Source organism: Yamadazyma tenuis, chromosome 3 (assembly GCF_029203305.1).
Source record: "Yamadazyma tenuis chromosome 3, complete sequence".
NCBI lineage: Eukaryota > Fungi > Ascomycota > Pichiomycetes > Serinales > Debaryomycetaceae > Yamadazyma > Yamadazyma tenuis.
In genome coordinates, this window is record NC_089463.1 from 307,163 (window position 1) to 324,211 (window position 17,049).

Consider the following 17,049-nt stretch of genomic DNA (forward strand, 5'->3'; position numbering starts at 1 on the left):
AGACAATGTTATTGCTCAACATTTTCGCAACCTCAATTAAGGAAGGGTGGTGAAGTGAAGAGGGAGAAAAAAGTGTCGCACGTGACGGTACCCAAGAGCTAACATGATGAACACGGTTTTGTCGCTAACACTCGTGTCGCTCGTGTAGTTTTTTTCGCTTCTTCTTCCCTTAGCTTCTTCTTCCGGTCTTTCTTTCGCTCCTCCATCTCTCCCTTTGTCCCCCCTTTGTCCTCCATCTGTCTTCGCTTACCGTTGCGGCACGTTTTGCAACCGCTGCCGAAAAACAGTTGGCCGGTGCCAGACTTCGACTGACTGTCCCGGACTTCGCCCCATGGCACCGGACTTGATACCCCCGTCCCCAGCACCACTCCCGGCGGCCCCGCCACCGGTCCGGCCCCTCACCGAATTTTCTCTTTCCCTCTATCTTTGCGCTCTACATCAGACGATTATTCGCACATCCCCAATATTATTTGCACCCCTAAAACCCCTTGGCCAAAAGTTTTCAAATTATATCCATTGTGTTTGCCATGTCAGACTTCGTCACACCCACGGAATTGCCGCTGCCGCTGCCTCGGCTCAAGAGAACCAACACCGGGTTCACCCCCAATCAAATCATTGCGTTGGACTCTTCCATCCCCGAAGGGTCCAAGCTCGTATGGCTCAAGAATAGCAAATTGAAACCTTTTAATCCGTCTGTGTCATACAAGGAGAGAACTGCCACAAACAAGAACGACAAGGGTACGTTCGAACAGTCGTTTGTCAACCATGTGGAAACCACCTTGGCCAGAAACATGTTCAATTGTGACGAGTTGGCCGCGTACCAGGCCAGTTCTATTGCCATTAGAGACGAATTGATTTTAGATTGGGCCAACACCCAGCAGAAACAGACGGTGCATGACAGCAAGCGGGTGTACTATCTCTCGTTGGAGTTTTTGATGGGTAAGGCCATGGACAATGCCTTGATCAACTTGGCTGCAAGAGACAATGCTTCGGATTCCTTGAAGGAATTGGGCTTCAATTTGGAAGACGTGTTGCAGCAGGAGCCGGATGCCGCGTTGGGTAACGGGGGGTTGGGCCGGTTGGCGGCGTGCTTCGTCGACTCGCTCAGCTCCAAAAACTACTCGGGCTGGGGTTATGGCTTGAATTACCAGTACGGGATCTTCAAGCAATTGATTGTGGACGGATACCAGGTCGAGGCCCCCGATTACTGGTTGAAGTACTCGAACCCGTGGGAGGTATTGAGGCACGAGATCCAGATCCCGGTGGATTTCTATGGGTATGTGTATGAAACCTACGACACAAACTCCGGTAAACCCAAGAAGGTGTGGAATGGCGGACAGCGGGTGTTGGCAGTGGCAGTGGACTATCCAATTCCCGGATACAACACCGACAACACCAACAACTTGCGTTTGTGGCAAGCCAAACCCACCGAGGAGTTTGACTTCACAAAGTTCAATGCTGGAGACTACGAACAGTCAGTTTCGGCCCAACAGGCAGCCGAGAGCATCACCTCAGTTTTGTACCCCAACGACAACTTCGATAAGGGCAAGGAATTGCGGTTGAAACAACAGTATTTCTGGGTGTCGGCCTCGTTGCACGACATCATTCGTCGGTTCAAGAAAACTCATCTCAACAATTGGACCAAGCTCCCCGACAAGATTGCTATTCAGTTGAATGACACCCACCCTACGTTGGCCATTGTCGAGTTACAGCGGATCTTGGTGGACTTGGAGAGCCTTGAATGGGACGAAGCCTGGGGTATCGTCACCCAGGTGTTTGCTTATACCAACCATACGGTGATGGCCGAGGCCTTAGAACACTGGCCCGTCGAGGTAGTGGGACGGTTGTTGCCTCGGCACTTGGAGATCATCTACGAGATCAACTACTTTTTCTTGAAGGCTGTTGAGTCTGAGTTCCCTAACGACAGAGAGTTGTTAACGAGGGTTTCGATCATCGAGGAGCATTTCCCCAAGTCGGTGCGTATGGCGCACTTGGCCATCGTGGGATCCCACAAGACCAACGGGGTGGCCGAGTTACACTCGGAGTTGATCAAAACCACCATTTTCAAGGACTTTGTCACGATCTTTGGTACCGACCGTTTCACCAACGTAACCAACGGGATCACTCCCAGAAGATGGTTGAGACAGGCCAACCCGGAGTTGGCCAAGTTCATCAGTGAGGCCTTGGATGACCCTCAATACAACTATTTGACCAGCTTGACCGACTTGAAGAAGTTGGAGCGGTTTGTTGAGGACGATGAGTTTTTGACCAAATGGGATGGCATCAAGTATAATAATAAGGTACGGTTGGCCAAGTTGATCAAAGATACTACCGGGGTGGAGGTGGATCCTTCGGTGATGTTTGATGTCCAGGTGAAGAGAATCCATGAGTACAAGAGACAGCAGTTGAATATTTTCGCCATCATCTACCGGTACATCAACATCAAGAAGTTATTGTCGCAGGGAGTTTCTATCGATGACATCAAGTTGAAGCACTTTATATCCAAGTGCTCCATTTTTGGTGGAAAAGCGGCTCCTGGATATTATATGGCCAAAACCATCATCCACTTGGTTAACGCCGTGGGAGAAGTCGTCAACAACGACCCGGAAATTGGAAACTTATTGAAGGTGGTGTTTATTCCCGATTACAACGTGTCAAAGGCCGAAATCATCTGTCCCGGATCCGACTTGCTGAACCACATTTCCACTGCTGGAACCGAGGCGTCAGGTACTTCCAACATGAAGTTCGCCATGAACGGGGGTTTAATCATTGGAACCGTTGATGGAGCCAACGTTGAAATCACCCGTGAAATAGGCGAGGAAAACATCTTTTTGTTTGGAAACGTTGCCGAGTCCGTGGATGAGTTAAGACATAAGCATACCTACAATGGTGTACAAGTGTCTGACGCTTTGGGTGAGGTTTTTGCAGCCATTGAATCGGGTATTTTTGGTGACTACAACGAGTACAAGGCGTTGGTTGAGAGTATCAAGGATCATGGCGACCACTACTTGATCAGTGACGACTTTGACTTGTTCTTGGACTGCCACAAGCGGTTAGAGAAGGTGTTTGGCCACCATGGTGGAGATGCTAATGATAAAGACCATTTACACAACTGGGTGAAGAAGTCGGTGATTAGTGTAGCCAACATGGGGTTCTTCTCGTCAGACCGGTGCATTGATGAGTATGCAGAGAATATCTGGAACATGGAGCCATCCAACGCGTAGGCTGTTTAGAGCATGTTTCATTTGTTAGTTAGTTTGATTTTATATGAATTTCGCAATCAACGTAAGAGGAGAAATGTCCTGCAATTCTAGGGCTTAGATTGTCGCGCACTTTTTAATAGTGAAACCCTGATTATGCCCATGTAAAGATGCTTTTCATTCACATATTGCTAGCGATGTTTGTCCAAGCGGTGTTTGTGGAGAGTCTCCACTTCAAGAGAGACTCCGATAGATCCCAGTTCTTGGTGTCCAAACTCCCAGGACTTCAGGAAAACTTTAAGGATCTGGAGATTCCTTTGATGTTCGCAGGACAACTAGAATTGTACAAGGAAAACGATACTCATTTGTTTTTTTGGAAGTACTCCGACAACAACATCGAACCGGAGTATAAGAAGAGAACCATCTTCTGGCTTAATGGCGGGCCTGGCTGCTCGTCGATGGACGGGGCGTTAATGGAGGTGGGTCCGTTCCGAATTGATTCCAATTTGAAAGTCACCAAGAACCCCGGTCTGTGGCACCAGGCCGGTGACGTGGTATTTGTGGACCAACCTGCCGGAACCGGGTTCAGCTACTCCAAGGAATTTGACCACGACTTGGACCAGGTGCTGTGGCAATTTTTACGGTTTATGGAAGTGTACTTTGAGATGTTTCCTGAAGATGCTGACAACGAGATCTACTTTGCTGGTGAGAGCTACGCAGGCCAATATATTCCCTACATTGCCGATGGAATTTTGAAACGGAACAAGAACTTGAAGGAAGGCCAAAATCCCTACAATTTGAAAGGGTTGTTGATTGGTAACGGGTGGATTGCGCCTGACGTACAGAGTTTATCTTACTTGCCATACGCGGTGGCGGCGGGTATAATAAACACCAACCACCCGGCATGGACCAAGATCCTCAAGCAGCACGAAAAATGTCAGAATGCCGCCAATAACATGAATGGGGACAGCTTAAGTGACTTTGCTATTGTTGACGATATCTGTGAGGGCATTTTGACAACTCTTCTTTATGAGACCAAAGACAACTCGGCCGCGGCCAACCAGCAATGCTTCAACATGTACGACTACACGTTGAAGGATTCATACCCTTCGTGTGGAATGAACTGGCCGCCAGATTTAGTGAACGTGAACCCATTTTTGAACTCACTCGACAACCAAGCATCGTTAAACTTGATTTTGAAGAAGAAATGGCACGAATGTTCGGGCAGGGTTGGCAGCCGGTTTACGGCCAAGAAGTCTTATCCTGCCGTGAAGTTGCTCCCAGGAATTTTGGAGCAAATTCCCGTGGTATTGTTCAACGGGAACAGAGACATTATTTGCAATTACATCGGGACCGAGAACTTCATCAAGCAGATGGAGTGGAATGGGGCCACAGGCTTCCAAGAAGATTACGCATATGACTGGGTCTACGATGGCCAGACTCTGGGGTATATTAAAACCGAAAGAAACTTGACGTTTATCAACATCTTTGATGCCTCACACATGGTTCCATTCGATAAACCCGAGCTTTCAAGAAGTTTGATCGACGTTTTACTCAAGAACTTTGACATAGAAACCGTTGACATACCCGGAGACACCGAGAAGAAGGCCATTGTCACGTATCCGCTTGGAGTCCGTAAGTTACATCAAGAGGTTCCCCAGCCTTCGAGTACAACTGCAGCCCCTACTTCGACCAACACCCAAGTGACTGGCTCGTTCACCCAATTTGCATCGTCCGGTGCTGCAGCTTCCAGTCCTGCTGAACCTTCAAGCTCTTCTGTCCCTGCTGAAGATAAGGCCTCGGGTCTGAGTCGTATCACCAGAATCATCCAGTTGGTGGTGTTGGTGATCATTATATGGGGGGTTTATATGTTGTATTCAACATATAAACTGAGACCATCGTCCATCATCAGAACAGGGCCATCGGGCAGAAAGAAGAATGTTCAATGGGCAGACCAATTGAGACTGTTCCAGAATGATGAGGAAGTACCACCGTCTGGATTGTTAAACAAAGCCCTTGGAGTGTTTCGTAGAGGAGATACCAGGGGGAACTATACTCCAACCGACACGGATGACTACTTGGAAGACATAGAAATGGGAGAGAACTTGGTGCCGGGAAATGTGGACCATTTCATTGTTGACAGTGAAGATGAAGAAGAGGTGCGCAAGAGTGGGACGTGAGACTTTCAATATGAATATGTAGAAATATATGAAACAGCCAAGACCACGTACGAACAAAGCAGATATAGAAACAACGACATGGATGAACAGCCGAATATCCACACGGACGAAGCGGACATAGAAAACATTTCATAATCTCTTCTCACATCTCTAGCATCACCAAAGTCGCACAAATTTTTCACCAGTTCCCACCCTCACTCACAAACTATGTTCAAGCAGGTAATACGTGGATTGGCCACCGAAGCCAAGTTCAACATCCGCCAGCCTCCCAAGTATACGTTGGGTAGCGTGCGGTCGTTCCCCTCGTTGGAGCCCCACCAGTTTGTGCCTCTCCCCACCCAGTTTCTTGGGTTGCCCACCAGAAGAGATTTATTGTGGAGTGCAGTGGTTTTCGAAGCTGACAGAGCCAGAGTCGGATCCGGCAATGCTATGACCAAAAGTGACCAGCTCTACTCGCATAAGAAGTTGCGGCCCCAAAAGGGTAGTGGTAGAGCCAGAGTTGGTGATGCCAACTCTCCTCACAGAGACAACTTGATTAAGGCCCATGCCATCACTGCCCCACACGACTGGTCCACCAAGCTTCCGGTGAAAATATATAACAAGGCGATGGCCACGGCGTTGTCGGAACAGTACCAGCTTGGCCGAGTGTATATTGTGGGAGAAACCGACAAATCTCTTGATAACGATAATGAAAAATCCATTCTTGACTTCAATTACGAGTACCCAGAGACCATGAAACAGTTCATTCGGGATCACCACTTGAACAAGATGAACTTGTTGTTTATCACCGACGGCCAACGGGACAATTTGCTCAAGGCCACCGAATTGTCCACTGGTAAAGCCGATGTGTTGGTGAAAGATGCGGTGGAGGTGAGAGATGTTTTGAAGGCCAACCGGATATATATTGAGTTGCCCGCCTTGCAGTGGCTCATTGGCAGATACATGTAAATAGATACGAATATACGTCGGTTAGATGAGAGCTGTTTGTGACCATTTGCAGTCGTGATAAGAAATTACAGTAGATTCCAGGGGTTGAGCCCTATACACGCGGTGACTGGCCTGCCGCGAATGGCGGCAGCATAATTGGGTTTGGGACGACCACTCCTCCAAGCCGTCGCAGAGAAAAACTCTGTGAAAAATTATCAAACTGTTAAACCTATACTATAGAAATAAACCAAGATGTCTTTAGTTGTTCAAGAAGAAGGATCCTTCCAACACATTTTACGGTATGTTCCCACTACCATCACCACAAGAATACACGGACAGACGTTTAAACCGCCGGAATATCCCTTGTTTTGTCCATGCTTCGGTGTCAACTGTGGATTGAAGCATCAGTGAAAAGATTTTTTTCCAGTCACCAGAATACCTCCATACAACAAACACATCCCCAGCGTGTTGATAGAGCCCGAAAGTTGAAGCATGGAACTTACAACCGTCAAATGCTCGTGTATTGTTATTCTTGCCAACCTATACTAACAACTGTAGTTTATTGAACACCAATATTGATGGTAGAATCAAGATCATGTACGCCTTGACCAAGATCAGAGGTGTCGGTAGAAGATACTCCAACTTGGTTTGCAAGAAGGCCGATGTTGATTTGAACAAGAGAGCTGGTGAATTGACCCAAGAAGAATTGGAAAGAGTTGTCACCATCATGCAAAACCCAACCAACTACAAGATTCCAGCCTGGTTCTTGAACAGACAAAAGGACCAAGTTGACGGTAAGGACTACCACGTCTTGGCCAATCAGTTGGAATCCAAGTTGAGAGATGATTTGGAAAAATTGAAGAAGATCAGAGCTCACAGAGGTATCAGACACTTCTGGGGATTGAAGGTCAGAGGTCAACACACCAAGACCACTTCCCGTGGTCGTTAAAGAGGGCATGTACTCATAATTATATTATCCATGTAATTTAATATATTATATTACGTATGAGTGTGCGAGTAGACTGAGAAAACGCAGGAATTTGGGAGGAAACCCGGGAGGAACTATTTGCAGGACACCCAACATCAGTCATTGACAGAGTATTTAAAAAGGGTTAAATTTGGCGGTTTGAAGTGAAAAAAGCTTCACATGCACCAACTAATACCAAGTAGTACAAATATGCTTTTTGTAGGAGCTCAGACCCCCTGATTATGCCCCTATAGGAGTTCCACCTCAGGGCGACTACCCACCGCCCTTCGCGCGCCAGTAGGTCCATCTCTCGCCCTACAATTACCAATGCAAGATATATACACTACTATACACGAAACTATCTAGCTTCTTATTTCCAGTTCCCTTCCCTCAATGACAACAAGCTCTGCACACCGTCCGTCACCACCTTCGTGTTCTGTCTCTGACTGTTGCCACTAATCTCTCCTAAAGGCTTTCTCACGGGCTCATCGGCCACACTATTCAACAAGTTCTGGATCTTATTAGTTTTGGGAGCATCACTGTGCACCTTGAACTTACTCAACTTGAACGTCATGGTTGAGCTGTTGTTGTTGTTGAACAATACCGGCTGTTTCTTCTTAATCTGGTGGATTACAAACAGGTTATTGGAGGAATCCTCGGTAATGAACGACAGGTTGGGAGTAGACGACTCAGGCTTGTGGGACCCCGAGCCCACGGAGGCTGAGCGCTGGAGAATGGGCGATTCGAGCATCAGAGTGCCCGGACTGGCGAAGGACTGGGACTTGTGCAAATGGGGTTTGATGGGGGTGGAACTAATGACAGGTGAGAGCATGGTGTTCATGGAGGTGTCGACAGAACTGGTGGAGAGAGTCATGTCAGGGGTGGGAGGAAGCTCAGTGACCTCTTTTTCGTGGTGGTTTTGTTTGCGGATGCTCTGTCTCTTGTTTTGGAACCAGATCTGCACCGCTTTTTCAGTCATACACACGGTGTTTGCGATTTCAATTCGGCGAAGTTTATTGGGAGTCAGTCCAAGAAGGAATTGCTGGTTGAGAATGTTGAGTTCGTTGGGCGACGTTCTTCTTCTTTTTCTTCTGGCGAGAGGAGCATTGTCGATGGATGGTTCCTGGTTGGGAAAGGTTTTGACCGAGTGCGAAATGAATGCGAAGGACTTTTCGTGTTTTCTCTTTTTGGGAGCGGCGGTGGGAGGAGGAGGAGTTGAGGCCATTATGGGTGTAGCAGTGGCGGAGGTGGTGGCACTGGGCACGGAGCTAGGCACAGAACTGGGCACGGAGCTGGGTACAGAACTGGGCATGGAGCTGGGGCCAGGGGCTACGCCTGGGATGCGGTTAAACTCAATGGCCGGTAACTTGTAAGTTTGGTCCTTCAACAATGATGATAATGGTGGTAAGCTAGGCTTTCCATAAGGTTTTTGGTGGATAAAGAGCGACATGAAGAAAATACAATTGTTGTTAAAGGGCGAAACTCAAGGTTATATATACAGCTTCTCAAAAAAAAAAACATTCACGGTGATTCCATCAGTAATGGAAAGGGGAAAAATTATAAAACACGATAAACCCTCCTGCAAACCAAAAACAAAAAGTCGCCAAAATTTAGCCTCAAACGAGCCATATGATTCCACTAGATGCGGGAAGGTGATTACCTAAATCGCGAAGGAATTTAACTGAAAGGGATATAATGGCCACAGGGGCCGCAATCACCAATTGTTCTACCGTGGGTGGGTGTTTTGCTGTACCGTGGGTGGGTATTTTGTTCTGTAACGGGAAAGCACATTAAGGTGAGCGACGCGCGTGTTTGTTTACGTTTTACCGGCAGTTTTTCCCGTTACGACAGAGTATTTATCCTGATCGGGATGTTTCTAGTTGACAACCGACGAAGGCTCGGACGCGGTTTATTAATATACTTGATTTGGGATCCAGGACTGCATTGACTGCACCCAGGAAACCATCCTAACTCTGGAGCACAACAACAGGGACCGCAGGGGGTGCGCACCATCACTGCCTACCATTTGCACGCCCATAATCTCTCGCCTCCACACGCCCCCGTGCTCGTGCTCGCACTCGCGCTTTCTAAAGCGAGCGCTCCCAGCCATGCCTTCACCACCATGCTCAAGCTCATAGCACCGGTGCTAGCGCTCTACCTCTGGGCGTGCTCGGTCACCGCACCCGGACTCACGGCATCCGAGGTCCGCCTCGAGGCCGCCGCCGCCAGCGACCTCCAGGCCCTCAACCTCACGGTGCGTAACCCCATCGCCGTAAACAACCAAGTCATTCATGGCCGTTTCCTCCACATCACCGACATCCACCCAGATGAGTTCTACCGGCCCGGAAGCAGCCCCGACAAGATGTGCCACGGCGGCCACGGCGACGCCGGACGGTACGGTGATGCCATTTTGGGCTGTGATTCTCCTCTCGAACTCATGAACCAAACATTTGAATGGATAAACACCCACCTTAAGGACAAAATCGACTTCATCGTGTGGACCGGCGACAACATCCGCCACGACAACGACCGGAACTTCCCGCGGACAGAAATGAACATCTTTGATATGAACGAGCACGTCAGTGGGAGTTTGTACGAGCTTTTCAAGAATCCTGACACTTCCAACCCCCGTAATTTGGTGGTGGACCTCATCCCATCCTTGGGCAACAATGACGTGTACCCGCACAACTTGTTTGCCCCCGGTCCCACGCTTCAGACCCGGGAGATGTATAAGATCTGGTCGCATTTCATCCCCCAGAACCAGCTCCATATCTTCAACCGAGGAGCATATTTTTTCCGGGAGGTGGTACCAGGCCAATTGGCGGTGGTGTCGATCAACACCCTCTACCTCTTCCGGTCCAACCCCTTGGTGGACAATTGTGACCGCCGTAAGGACCCAGGATATAAATTATTCGAGTGGTTGGGAGTGGTGTTGAAGGAGATGCGAGCCCGTGGCATGAAGGTGTGGTTGACGGGTCATGTGCCACCCAATGAGAAGAACTATGACATCAGCTGCTTGCGCAAGTACATCATCTGGAGCTATGAGTATCGTGATGTGATTATTGGTGGTTTGTACGGGCATATGAACATCGACCACTTTATTCCCTTGGACTCGCGGGCCGCGTACCGGTCGTTGGCGGGGCTGGGCAAGGTTTCTGTCGCCGACTGGGACGGCGACGAGAGCGACGACGACGACGACGACGTGGATTTGGTACAGCAGCCCCCGATGCGTATCGCCGGCGGCACTCCGCTCAACAAGGTGCGGTACATGGACTCGGTCCGCAGCGACGTCTACGGGAAAATCGCCAAGCGCCGCAAGAGTGGGCCCCACGGTGACCGCTACACGGTGGCACACGTGACGGCGTCGGTGATCCCGACCTTTAACCCTGGTTTACGGGTGTGGGAGTATAACACCACCGGCTTGGCATCGATGTTGAATAACCAGCCGGCCTCCGCCAACTGGGACCAGTTCTTCGCGGGCGTGGACCGGCACATGGCATACCTTGACACCGTGGACGACGTGGACCACACCCGCGGGGTGTCCATGTTTGACTACTTTTCCAGCAGAAAAGATAACACGCTTCCACCCAAAAAGCCTGCCGACATCCCCGTAGGCCCGGCCTACACGCCACAGACGTTCACGCCGTTGCGGTACACGCAATACTACGTGGACCTAGCTAGCGTCAACGCCGGCAAAAAGCCTTTTGGCTATGAGCATGAATATAGCACAGACGACCGCACTTACCATATGGAAAGTCTCTTGGTGGAAAATTGGCTCCTGTTGGGCCGCAGTCTCGCGGCACCCGTCAAGAATCCTGTCAAGGCAGGAGACGATCCGGCTCTTGCCCAGTTGTGGGACACGTTCTTGGCCCATAGTTTTGTCGACTCGGACTATGAGAATTTAGGTTACGGCTAGTTTGTAGAAATAAAGATGTCGCGCTTTTTTGATTTGGTTTACCAACGATGGACCTTGAACAAGAACCGAGTGTGTACGAAACGTCGGACATCGACAGCGACGTGGACCTGGTGCTGCCACCGCACACAAACGAGGACATCATCGAGGCCAATCCCCAGTTCGAGACATCGTTCCGACGCTTCAATTCGGAGTTTGTGGCTGGTAAAGTTAACTTCGAGTATGCCGCCCATGTACCTCTCGACGCCGCTGGGTTCAAAGTGTACAAAGACGAGTCCCGTGCGCAGAAGCTTGCGCGGATAGAGCGTGAGCTCCACCAATTGCAGGCCGATCCAGCCCCAGAGGACACTTCGGTGGGCGAATTACTTGCACTTGCGGAGAAGTTGCAAAAACATCTGGGTGAAGACGACGACTTGAATGGGTACAAACACCGGATTGCAGGTTTGTTCACCGGTATCGGCACCCTGGAGACGCTCAGTGTCAATCCCGGATCGGTGGCGCCACTGGGGGCTGATATCCTGGAACTCGAGACCAAAATTGCCGGTTTGGAGGCCAAATTGGCCTCAGTTTCCACACCCATTGGGCATACTCTTGACACATTGGCTCGCAAAACAGCCATCATCGACAACCCCACATACCACATCGAGGAGGTGCAAAAAAACATTGTTCAGCTCCTACAGTCACCAGAACTTGCCAAACTCAAGACGTCAGGCTCGATTCAACAATTTAAAACCGGACAAATCGACGAGCTTATCAAGTATTTACCCGAAATACAACAGTATATCGAAAAAAGTGATGCCATCGTTAGGCGATTGAAGTCGTTGAACGAAATACACATGAAATCAATCGAAACTCACGATTTTGTCAATCGGTTTGAAAGTGTTTTCACGCAAATGGACCGAGATTTCACTGCCTGGGACCTGAGCCTTCTGGACGTCTATCGGAAGCTAGAGAAAAGTGAAGAAATGTTTGCAGGAAACAAGGCCGAGATAAGTGACTGGATTGAAGATTTGAAACAGAAGATGGAGCAGATACAAGAACCATAGAGGTGGTGGAGGTAGCACCGCACCAGGGCCGGACCGACATCCAGCACCCTCATCGTGGTGGACGTGGTGCCGGCTGCGACTTCCACTCAGCCGCCCCCTCGCGCACGCCTGCGGTTTTCTTTTCGCGCTCACTTCCTCTGCGGCCCCAGCATCGCAGTATAAATCTCCAGGGTTTCCCACCGTTCCCCAATCCAAAAATGAATTGTTTTAGACTCACGTCCATCCGGTGTGCTTCACAACTCGCCTTCAGTAAAGTCCCCAAGACGCTCACCAATGAGCCCGTCAAGGAGTTTGCCAAGGCTCACTCCCAAGACTGGACTGCGTTGCAAGCTTCGATCTCCAAATTATCGCAGCCAATTGACATTCCCTTGGTGGTAAATGGCCAAAAGATCTATAAAACACAAACGGTACCCTTTGTGAACCCTGCCAACCACAAGCACACGTTGGCCCATGTGTCACAGGCGGAAGAGCTGGATGTTTTAGCTGCTATAGCCGGTGCAAAGGCTGCTAAAGCCGAATGGATGAACACTCCATGGACCGACAGAGCCGCCATTTTTCTCAAGGCCGCCGATTTGATATCCACCAAGTACAGAACCGATATGTTGGCCGCCACCATGTTGGGACAAGGTAAAAACGTCTATCAGGCGGAAATCGATAGTGTGGCCGAACTCATTGATTTCTTCAAGTTTAACGTCAAATACGCCGAAGAGTTGTACAGTCAACAGCCCATCGAGTCGAGTCCTGGTGTATGGAATCGTGCCGAGTACCGTCCGTTGGAAGGGTTTGTTTACGCGGTCACTCCCTTCAACTTCACTGCCATTGCTGCGAATTTGGTCGGTGCTCCTGCTCTTATGGGGAACACCGTGGTGTGGAAACCATCGGCCACGGCGGCATTGTCGAACTATTTATTGTTGAATATCTTGGAAGAAGCAGGTTTGCCGGCTGGAGTGGTGAACTTCATTCCTGGGAACCCCCAACAAATCACCGATTTGGTGGTGGAAGATGAAGCGTTTTCAGCATTACACTTTACCGGATCCACCCAGGTGTTCAAGGACTTATACGTAAAGATTTCTCAGAATGTGGCTGCTGACAAGTACAGAGATTTCCCCAGAATTGTGGGGGAAACGGGAGGAAAGAACTTTCATTTGATTGATGGTTCTGCGGCGGTGGAACACGCTGCTTTGTCCACCTTAAGAGGGGCGTTCGAGTACCAGGGTCAAAAATGTTCGGCTACCTCAAGGGGTTACGTGGCGGAGTCTGTATGGAGCGAGTTCTGCGACAAATTGGTGTCAGCAATGGAAACCATCAGTGTAGGCGATGCCACTGCTGAATTGAATGCTTTTATGGGTCCTGTGATCCACGAACAGCTGTTCGACAAGTTGGCGGGTGCCATTGATCAGGCGAAGACCGACCCAGAGTTGGAGGTGCTTGCGGGAGGTGAATACAACAAGTCTAAGGGTTTCTTTGTGAAGCCAACGTTGGTTAAGACTTCGAATCCTAACCATGAGTTTATGTCGAGAGAGTTTTTCGGGCCTGTTTTAACATGCTACGTGTATCCCGACGGAGAGCTCGAGTCGGTCATGGAGTCTATTGATACGGTTTCCAAATATGGGTTGACAGGAGCTGTTTTCGCTAGAGACAGAAAGGTGTTGCGGTTGGCAGAAGAGAAGTTGAGGTACGCGGCCGGTAACTTTTACGTGAATGATAAGTCTACCGGGGCGGTGGTGGGCCAGCAGTGGTTCGGGGGTGCCAGGATGTCGGGTACCAACGATAAGGCAGGTTCTGGAAACATATTGAACCGGTTTGTGTCTGTGAGAAACATCAAGGAGAACTTCTATGAGTTGAAGGAGTATGAATATCCTTCTAATAAATAGGCATAAGTAGGCATAATCATTAAGTATGTAAGGAAGAGTTAGTTTAGATACTGGTATAATAGATAGTACTATCTGTTTAGTGAATAGAGACACTAAAATACAGAATATCTGGTGCCGGTTGGTGAATTGCCGCCATCCGTTGTTCAGAGCTTCTTTTCTAGTCCACTGGACACCCTGGTAGTCACCTCATTGTCTGACATTCAATATCCTGCCCATACCCCCACACACGGGACACATTTCCTCGTCCAAGAAAAAGTGCACTAAGCCTGATCCCCGACACCGCCCACACAACACTCCCCCAAGACGAGGATCACCTGGTAGCACTCGTAGCGGTGGTGGTGGCGGCCCTGACATATACCCACCGGGGGGCCCGTACGCTTGCGGCGCCCCGTACGCCCCGGCCGGCGCTGGCACCGCGAACGTGGTGGTGGTCCTTGCAAACGGATCAAGTAACCCCAACAAACCACTACCAGAGGTGGACATCATCGAATAGTTGTTTCGCGGAGCAAACCGCTCGTAGCAGTCCTGGCACGTCCGCCCACTCGAAACCTTTGTTCCCGTGTTGTTGCACCGCTCACAATAAAATCCCCGTGGATACCTGAACGCAAGCCCCGGGTTTGGATTATAAGCATGCTTCTTCAAGTAAAACTGGTCCCAACAGTTGTGGCAATACTTTCCTCGCTTACGGTAACCGGTATTGCTGCACTTGTTGCAGAAGAAGCCCTTGGGGTATCGGAACGGGAGTTTGGAGTTGGCAGTATAAAGATCATTCAATTGCGACTGGGCTGGAGATTGCGACGCAGGAGAGGAGTGTGACGGTCGTGGAGGAGGAGGTGGCTGTGGCGGGGGCATGGCGGGTCGCACGGCGGTATTGGTGGTGGTGGTACCGGTGTGAACGGGTGTCAGTACCGCCTCTTCGTAGCTTGGCGGTGGTAAAGAAGTATCGTAGTCGTCTGGCCCCATGGGACTGTTTTTGAAAACCGCACCGCGCGAACTTTTTCTAGTGTTGATACTATGATTTGGTTGTCGGATAGACAGAGTATGTGAATAAGTTGCGGAATATGCAAAGAGAGTGGTACTAACTATGACTAGAGTACGGGGTGGGGTTCACCACCTTTGGTGTCATCTTGTTTCTCCTTGGAATCTTGACGTTTTTTGATTCGGGATTGTTGGCGTTTGGAAACATCTTGTTTGTGATCGGAATCATCTTGATCATTGGACCACAACGGACCGTGACGTTCTTCACGAGGCCCACAAAGATAAGAGGAACCGTGTGTTTCGGGATCGGGATCTTGTTGATTCTTATGAAATGGTCGTTTTTGGGATTTATCATTGAAAGTTTCGGAATCCTTGGATTGTTTGGGGATTTCTTTGGGACGATTGTGCAGTTCTTGCGGTCAATTCCTTACATTGGCGACTTGTTGAGCCACCCGTTAGTGGGGCCCACCATTGACCGGGTGGCAGGTATCAACACCCTTCCTGTTTGAAGAAAAGGGCATCTGAAACGCTAAAGACTTTCATTCAGGCAGATGCTCCGTGTACACCTACACGACTAGATCGAAGTTCAATACATTTGTATTTATTTGTAGCATATTGTATTATTCATTTGTAAGTTGGAAAACTAATGGAGGTGGTATTTTTTGGCGGAGGCCTAGGAGTGTGGCGGAGGAAGAATGGGTTTTCAGGTTGAAACCAGTATGCCGTCTCTGGAGTGAAAAATAGAGCTACGTGATAGAGCTATGTGGAAATAGAGCTACGTGATAGAGCGATGTGGAAATAGAGCTACGTGATAGAGCCGTGTCTCCACACAGCTACGTGGACCCACTGAGTGGCCTCCTTCTAGGGCTGGTCCTTCAGTGACCATCCTCGGCCATCGTCAACTCGCGCTGGTGTGTCTCGCGAACTTCGCGATGAGTTGAATCCTTCTCATTCCACAAACCATCCTTCAACCACAGCACAGCAACAGCCAGCAAGCACTTCACCGGCAGCCAGAACAGTACGAACAGTAACCACTGCACTCACGATATACCAACATAAACCCCCAAACAAGCATCGAAACCCACATCCCACAAAACTCTTATTCCATGAGCAGGCGAGAAGAAATCAAGAAAAAAGAGCTCCTCCAGCTCCAATTCCAGCAGCAGCTCCAGCACAATACCACGATGATCCAGAGCTGGCTACCGAGCCTGCTGCAGAAAATGGCCCCGAAGCCCAGACAGCAGTTTTTTGACTTGCCCATTATCGAGCTGGGCAAGAGCTTAAACAGTATTGCCGAGGCAAATGAAACGCAGCGGCTCGGAGAGTTTCTTGACGCCGATCTGCACAAGGCTTTTTCAAGAAACAAGGCCAACGGCCCTCCGAGTGGCGCTATGAATACGCTTATGAACAAAATCAAATCTGACCGGCGCAAAAAGACAGAAACGATCCGCACACCCATAGGTAAAAACCGAGTAAAGCCCCTTGCACCCATAGTTAATGTGGGTGGTACCGCTTCTGCTTCAGACTCGGACTCAGATGCTGATCTACGCTCAGACAACCGTCCGACTACCAAAAAGCCCAAACTTTTGTTCTGAATTATAAATAGAAAATCATAATAGACCTAAGCAAGTGGCACGCAACTATTAAGCGTGGCATGTACATATTTCATTGTGGGCCAAAACCAGTGGTGCATTTGTTTCAAGAAGTTGTGCATTAAAATGAGGCCATTATATATGTGATAAGTACAATAGGCTAAATTGCAGTTGGTATGGCAGCCACTAATTATGGTAGTCACTAATTATAGTAGCCACTGATTGATCATTTGTCTCACCTGAAAGTGTGCACAAGACAATGCGGCTGAAGTGAGTGGAAAATATGTTGCATTTGCTACCCTTTTACCCTGAAGGAGACAGGGTTGTTCTTGACGATGTGAAAAGGGGATGTTTGCCTTTCGCAAATATTTC

The 17,049-nt window shown here is 49.2% G+C and overlaps 9 protein-coding genes across 9 annotated transcripts; 8 read left to right on the plus strand and 1 right to left on the minus strand. All coding sequences in view use genetic code 12, as the record gives it.

Annotated features, from left to right (window-relative positions):
- Nucleotides 1-527: 527 nt before the first annotated feature.
- Nucleotides 528-3,224, plus strand: GPH1 (Non-essential glycogen phosphorylase; the record flags this gene model as incomplete). The annotated part of the gene is made up of 1 exon (XM_006684950.1): nt 528-3,224. The coding sequence occupies one exon, from the start codon at nt 528-530 to the stop codon at nt 3,222-3,224; it is 2,697 nt and encodes an 898-aa protein (XP_006685013.1).
- Nucleotides 3,225-3,397: 173 nt separating this feature from the next.
- KEX1 (Cell death protease) lies at nt 3,398-5,380 on the plus strand (the record flags this gene model as incomplete). The annotated part of the gene is made up of 1 exon (XM_006684949.2): nt 3,398-5,380. One exon carries the CDS (start codon nt 3,398-3,400, stop codon nt 5,378-5,380), a length of 1,983 nt encoding a protein of 660 aa, XP_006685012.2.
- A 207-nt stretch (nt 5,381-5,587) lies between these two features.
- On the plus strand, nt 5,588-6,328 carry yml6 (mitochondrial 54S ribosomal protein uL4m; the record flags this gene model as incomplete). Its single annotated transcript, XM_006685127.1, has 1 exon — nt 5,588-6,328. The coding sequence occupies one exon, from the start codon at nt 5,588-5,590 to the stop codon at nt 6,326-6,328; it is 741 nt and encodes a 246-aa protein (XP_006685190.1).
- A 231-nt stretch (nt 6,329-6,559) lies between these two features.
- Nucleotides 6,560-7,256, plus strand: RPS18 (40S ribosomal protein uS13; the record flags this gene model as incomplete). Its single annotated transcript, XM_006685125.2, has 2 exons — nt 6,560-6,606; nt 6,866-7,256. The coding sequence occupies 2 exons, from the start codon at nt 6,560-6,562 to the stop codon at nt 7,254-7,256; spliced, it is 438 nt and encodes a 145-aa protein (XP_006685188.1).
- Nucleotides 7,257-7,644: 388 nt separating this feature from the next.
- YOX1 (Homeobox protein yox1) lies at nt 7,645-8,499 on the minus strand (the record flags this gene model as incomplete). Its single annotated transcript, XM_006684948.2, has 1 exon — nt 7,645-8,499. One exon carries the CDS (start codon nt 8,497-8,499, stop codon nt 7,645-7,647), a length of 855 nt encoding a protein of 284 aa, XP_006685011.2.
- An 897-nt stretch (nt 8,500-9,396) lies between these two features.
- PPN1 (Endopolyphosphatase) lies at nt 9,397-11,190 on the plus strand (the record flags this gene model as incomplete). The annotated part of the gene is made up of 1 exon (XM_006684947.1): nt 9,397-11,190. The coding sequence occupies one exon, from the start codon at nt 9,397-9,399 to the stop codon at nt 11,188-11,190; it is 1,794 nt and encodes a 597-aa protein (XP_006685010.1).
- A 47-nt stretch (nt 11,191-11,237) lies between these two features.
- On the plus strand, nt 11,238-12,233 carry PSN45_002530 (uncharacterized protein; the record flags this gene model as incomplete). The annotated part of the gene is made up of 1 exon (XM_066157888.1): nt 11,238-12,233. The coding sequence occupies one exon, from the start codon at nt 11,238-11,240 to the stop codon at nt 12,231-12,233; it is 996 nt and encodes a 331-aa protein (XP_066013985.1).
- Nucleotides 12,234-12,430: 197 nt separating this feature from the next.
- Nucleotides 12,431-14,107, plus strand: PUT2 (1-pyrroline-5-carboxylate dehydrogenase; the record flags this gene model as incomplete). The annotated part of the gene is made up of 1 exon (XM_006684946.1): nt 12,431-14,107. The coding sequence occupies one exon, from the start codon at nt 12,431-12,433 to the stop codon at nt 14,105-14,107; it is 1,677 nt and encodes a 558-aa protein (XP_006685009.1).
- Nucleotides 14,108-15,121: 1,014 nt separating this feature from the next.
- Nucleotides 15,122-15,594, plus strand: GOT1 (Golgi Transport; the record flags this gene model as incomplete). Its single annotated transcript, XM_006684944.1, has 2 exons — nt 15,122-15,146; nt 15,200-15,594. 2 exons carry the CDS (start codon nt 15,122-15,124, stop codon nt 15,592-15,594), a joined length of 420 nt encoding a protein of 139 aa, XP_006685007.1.
- Nucleotides 15,595-17,049: the final 1,455 nt, after the last annotated feature.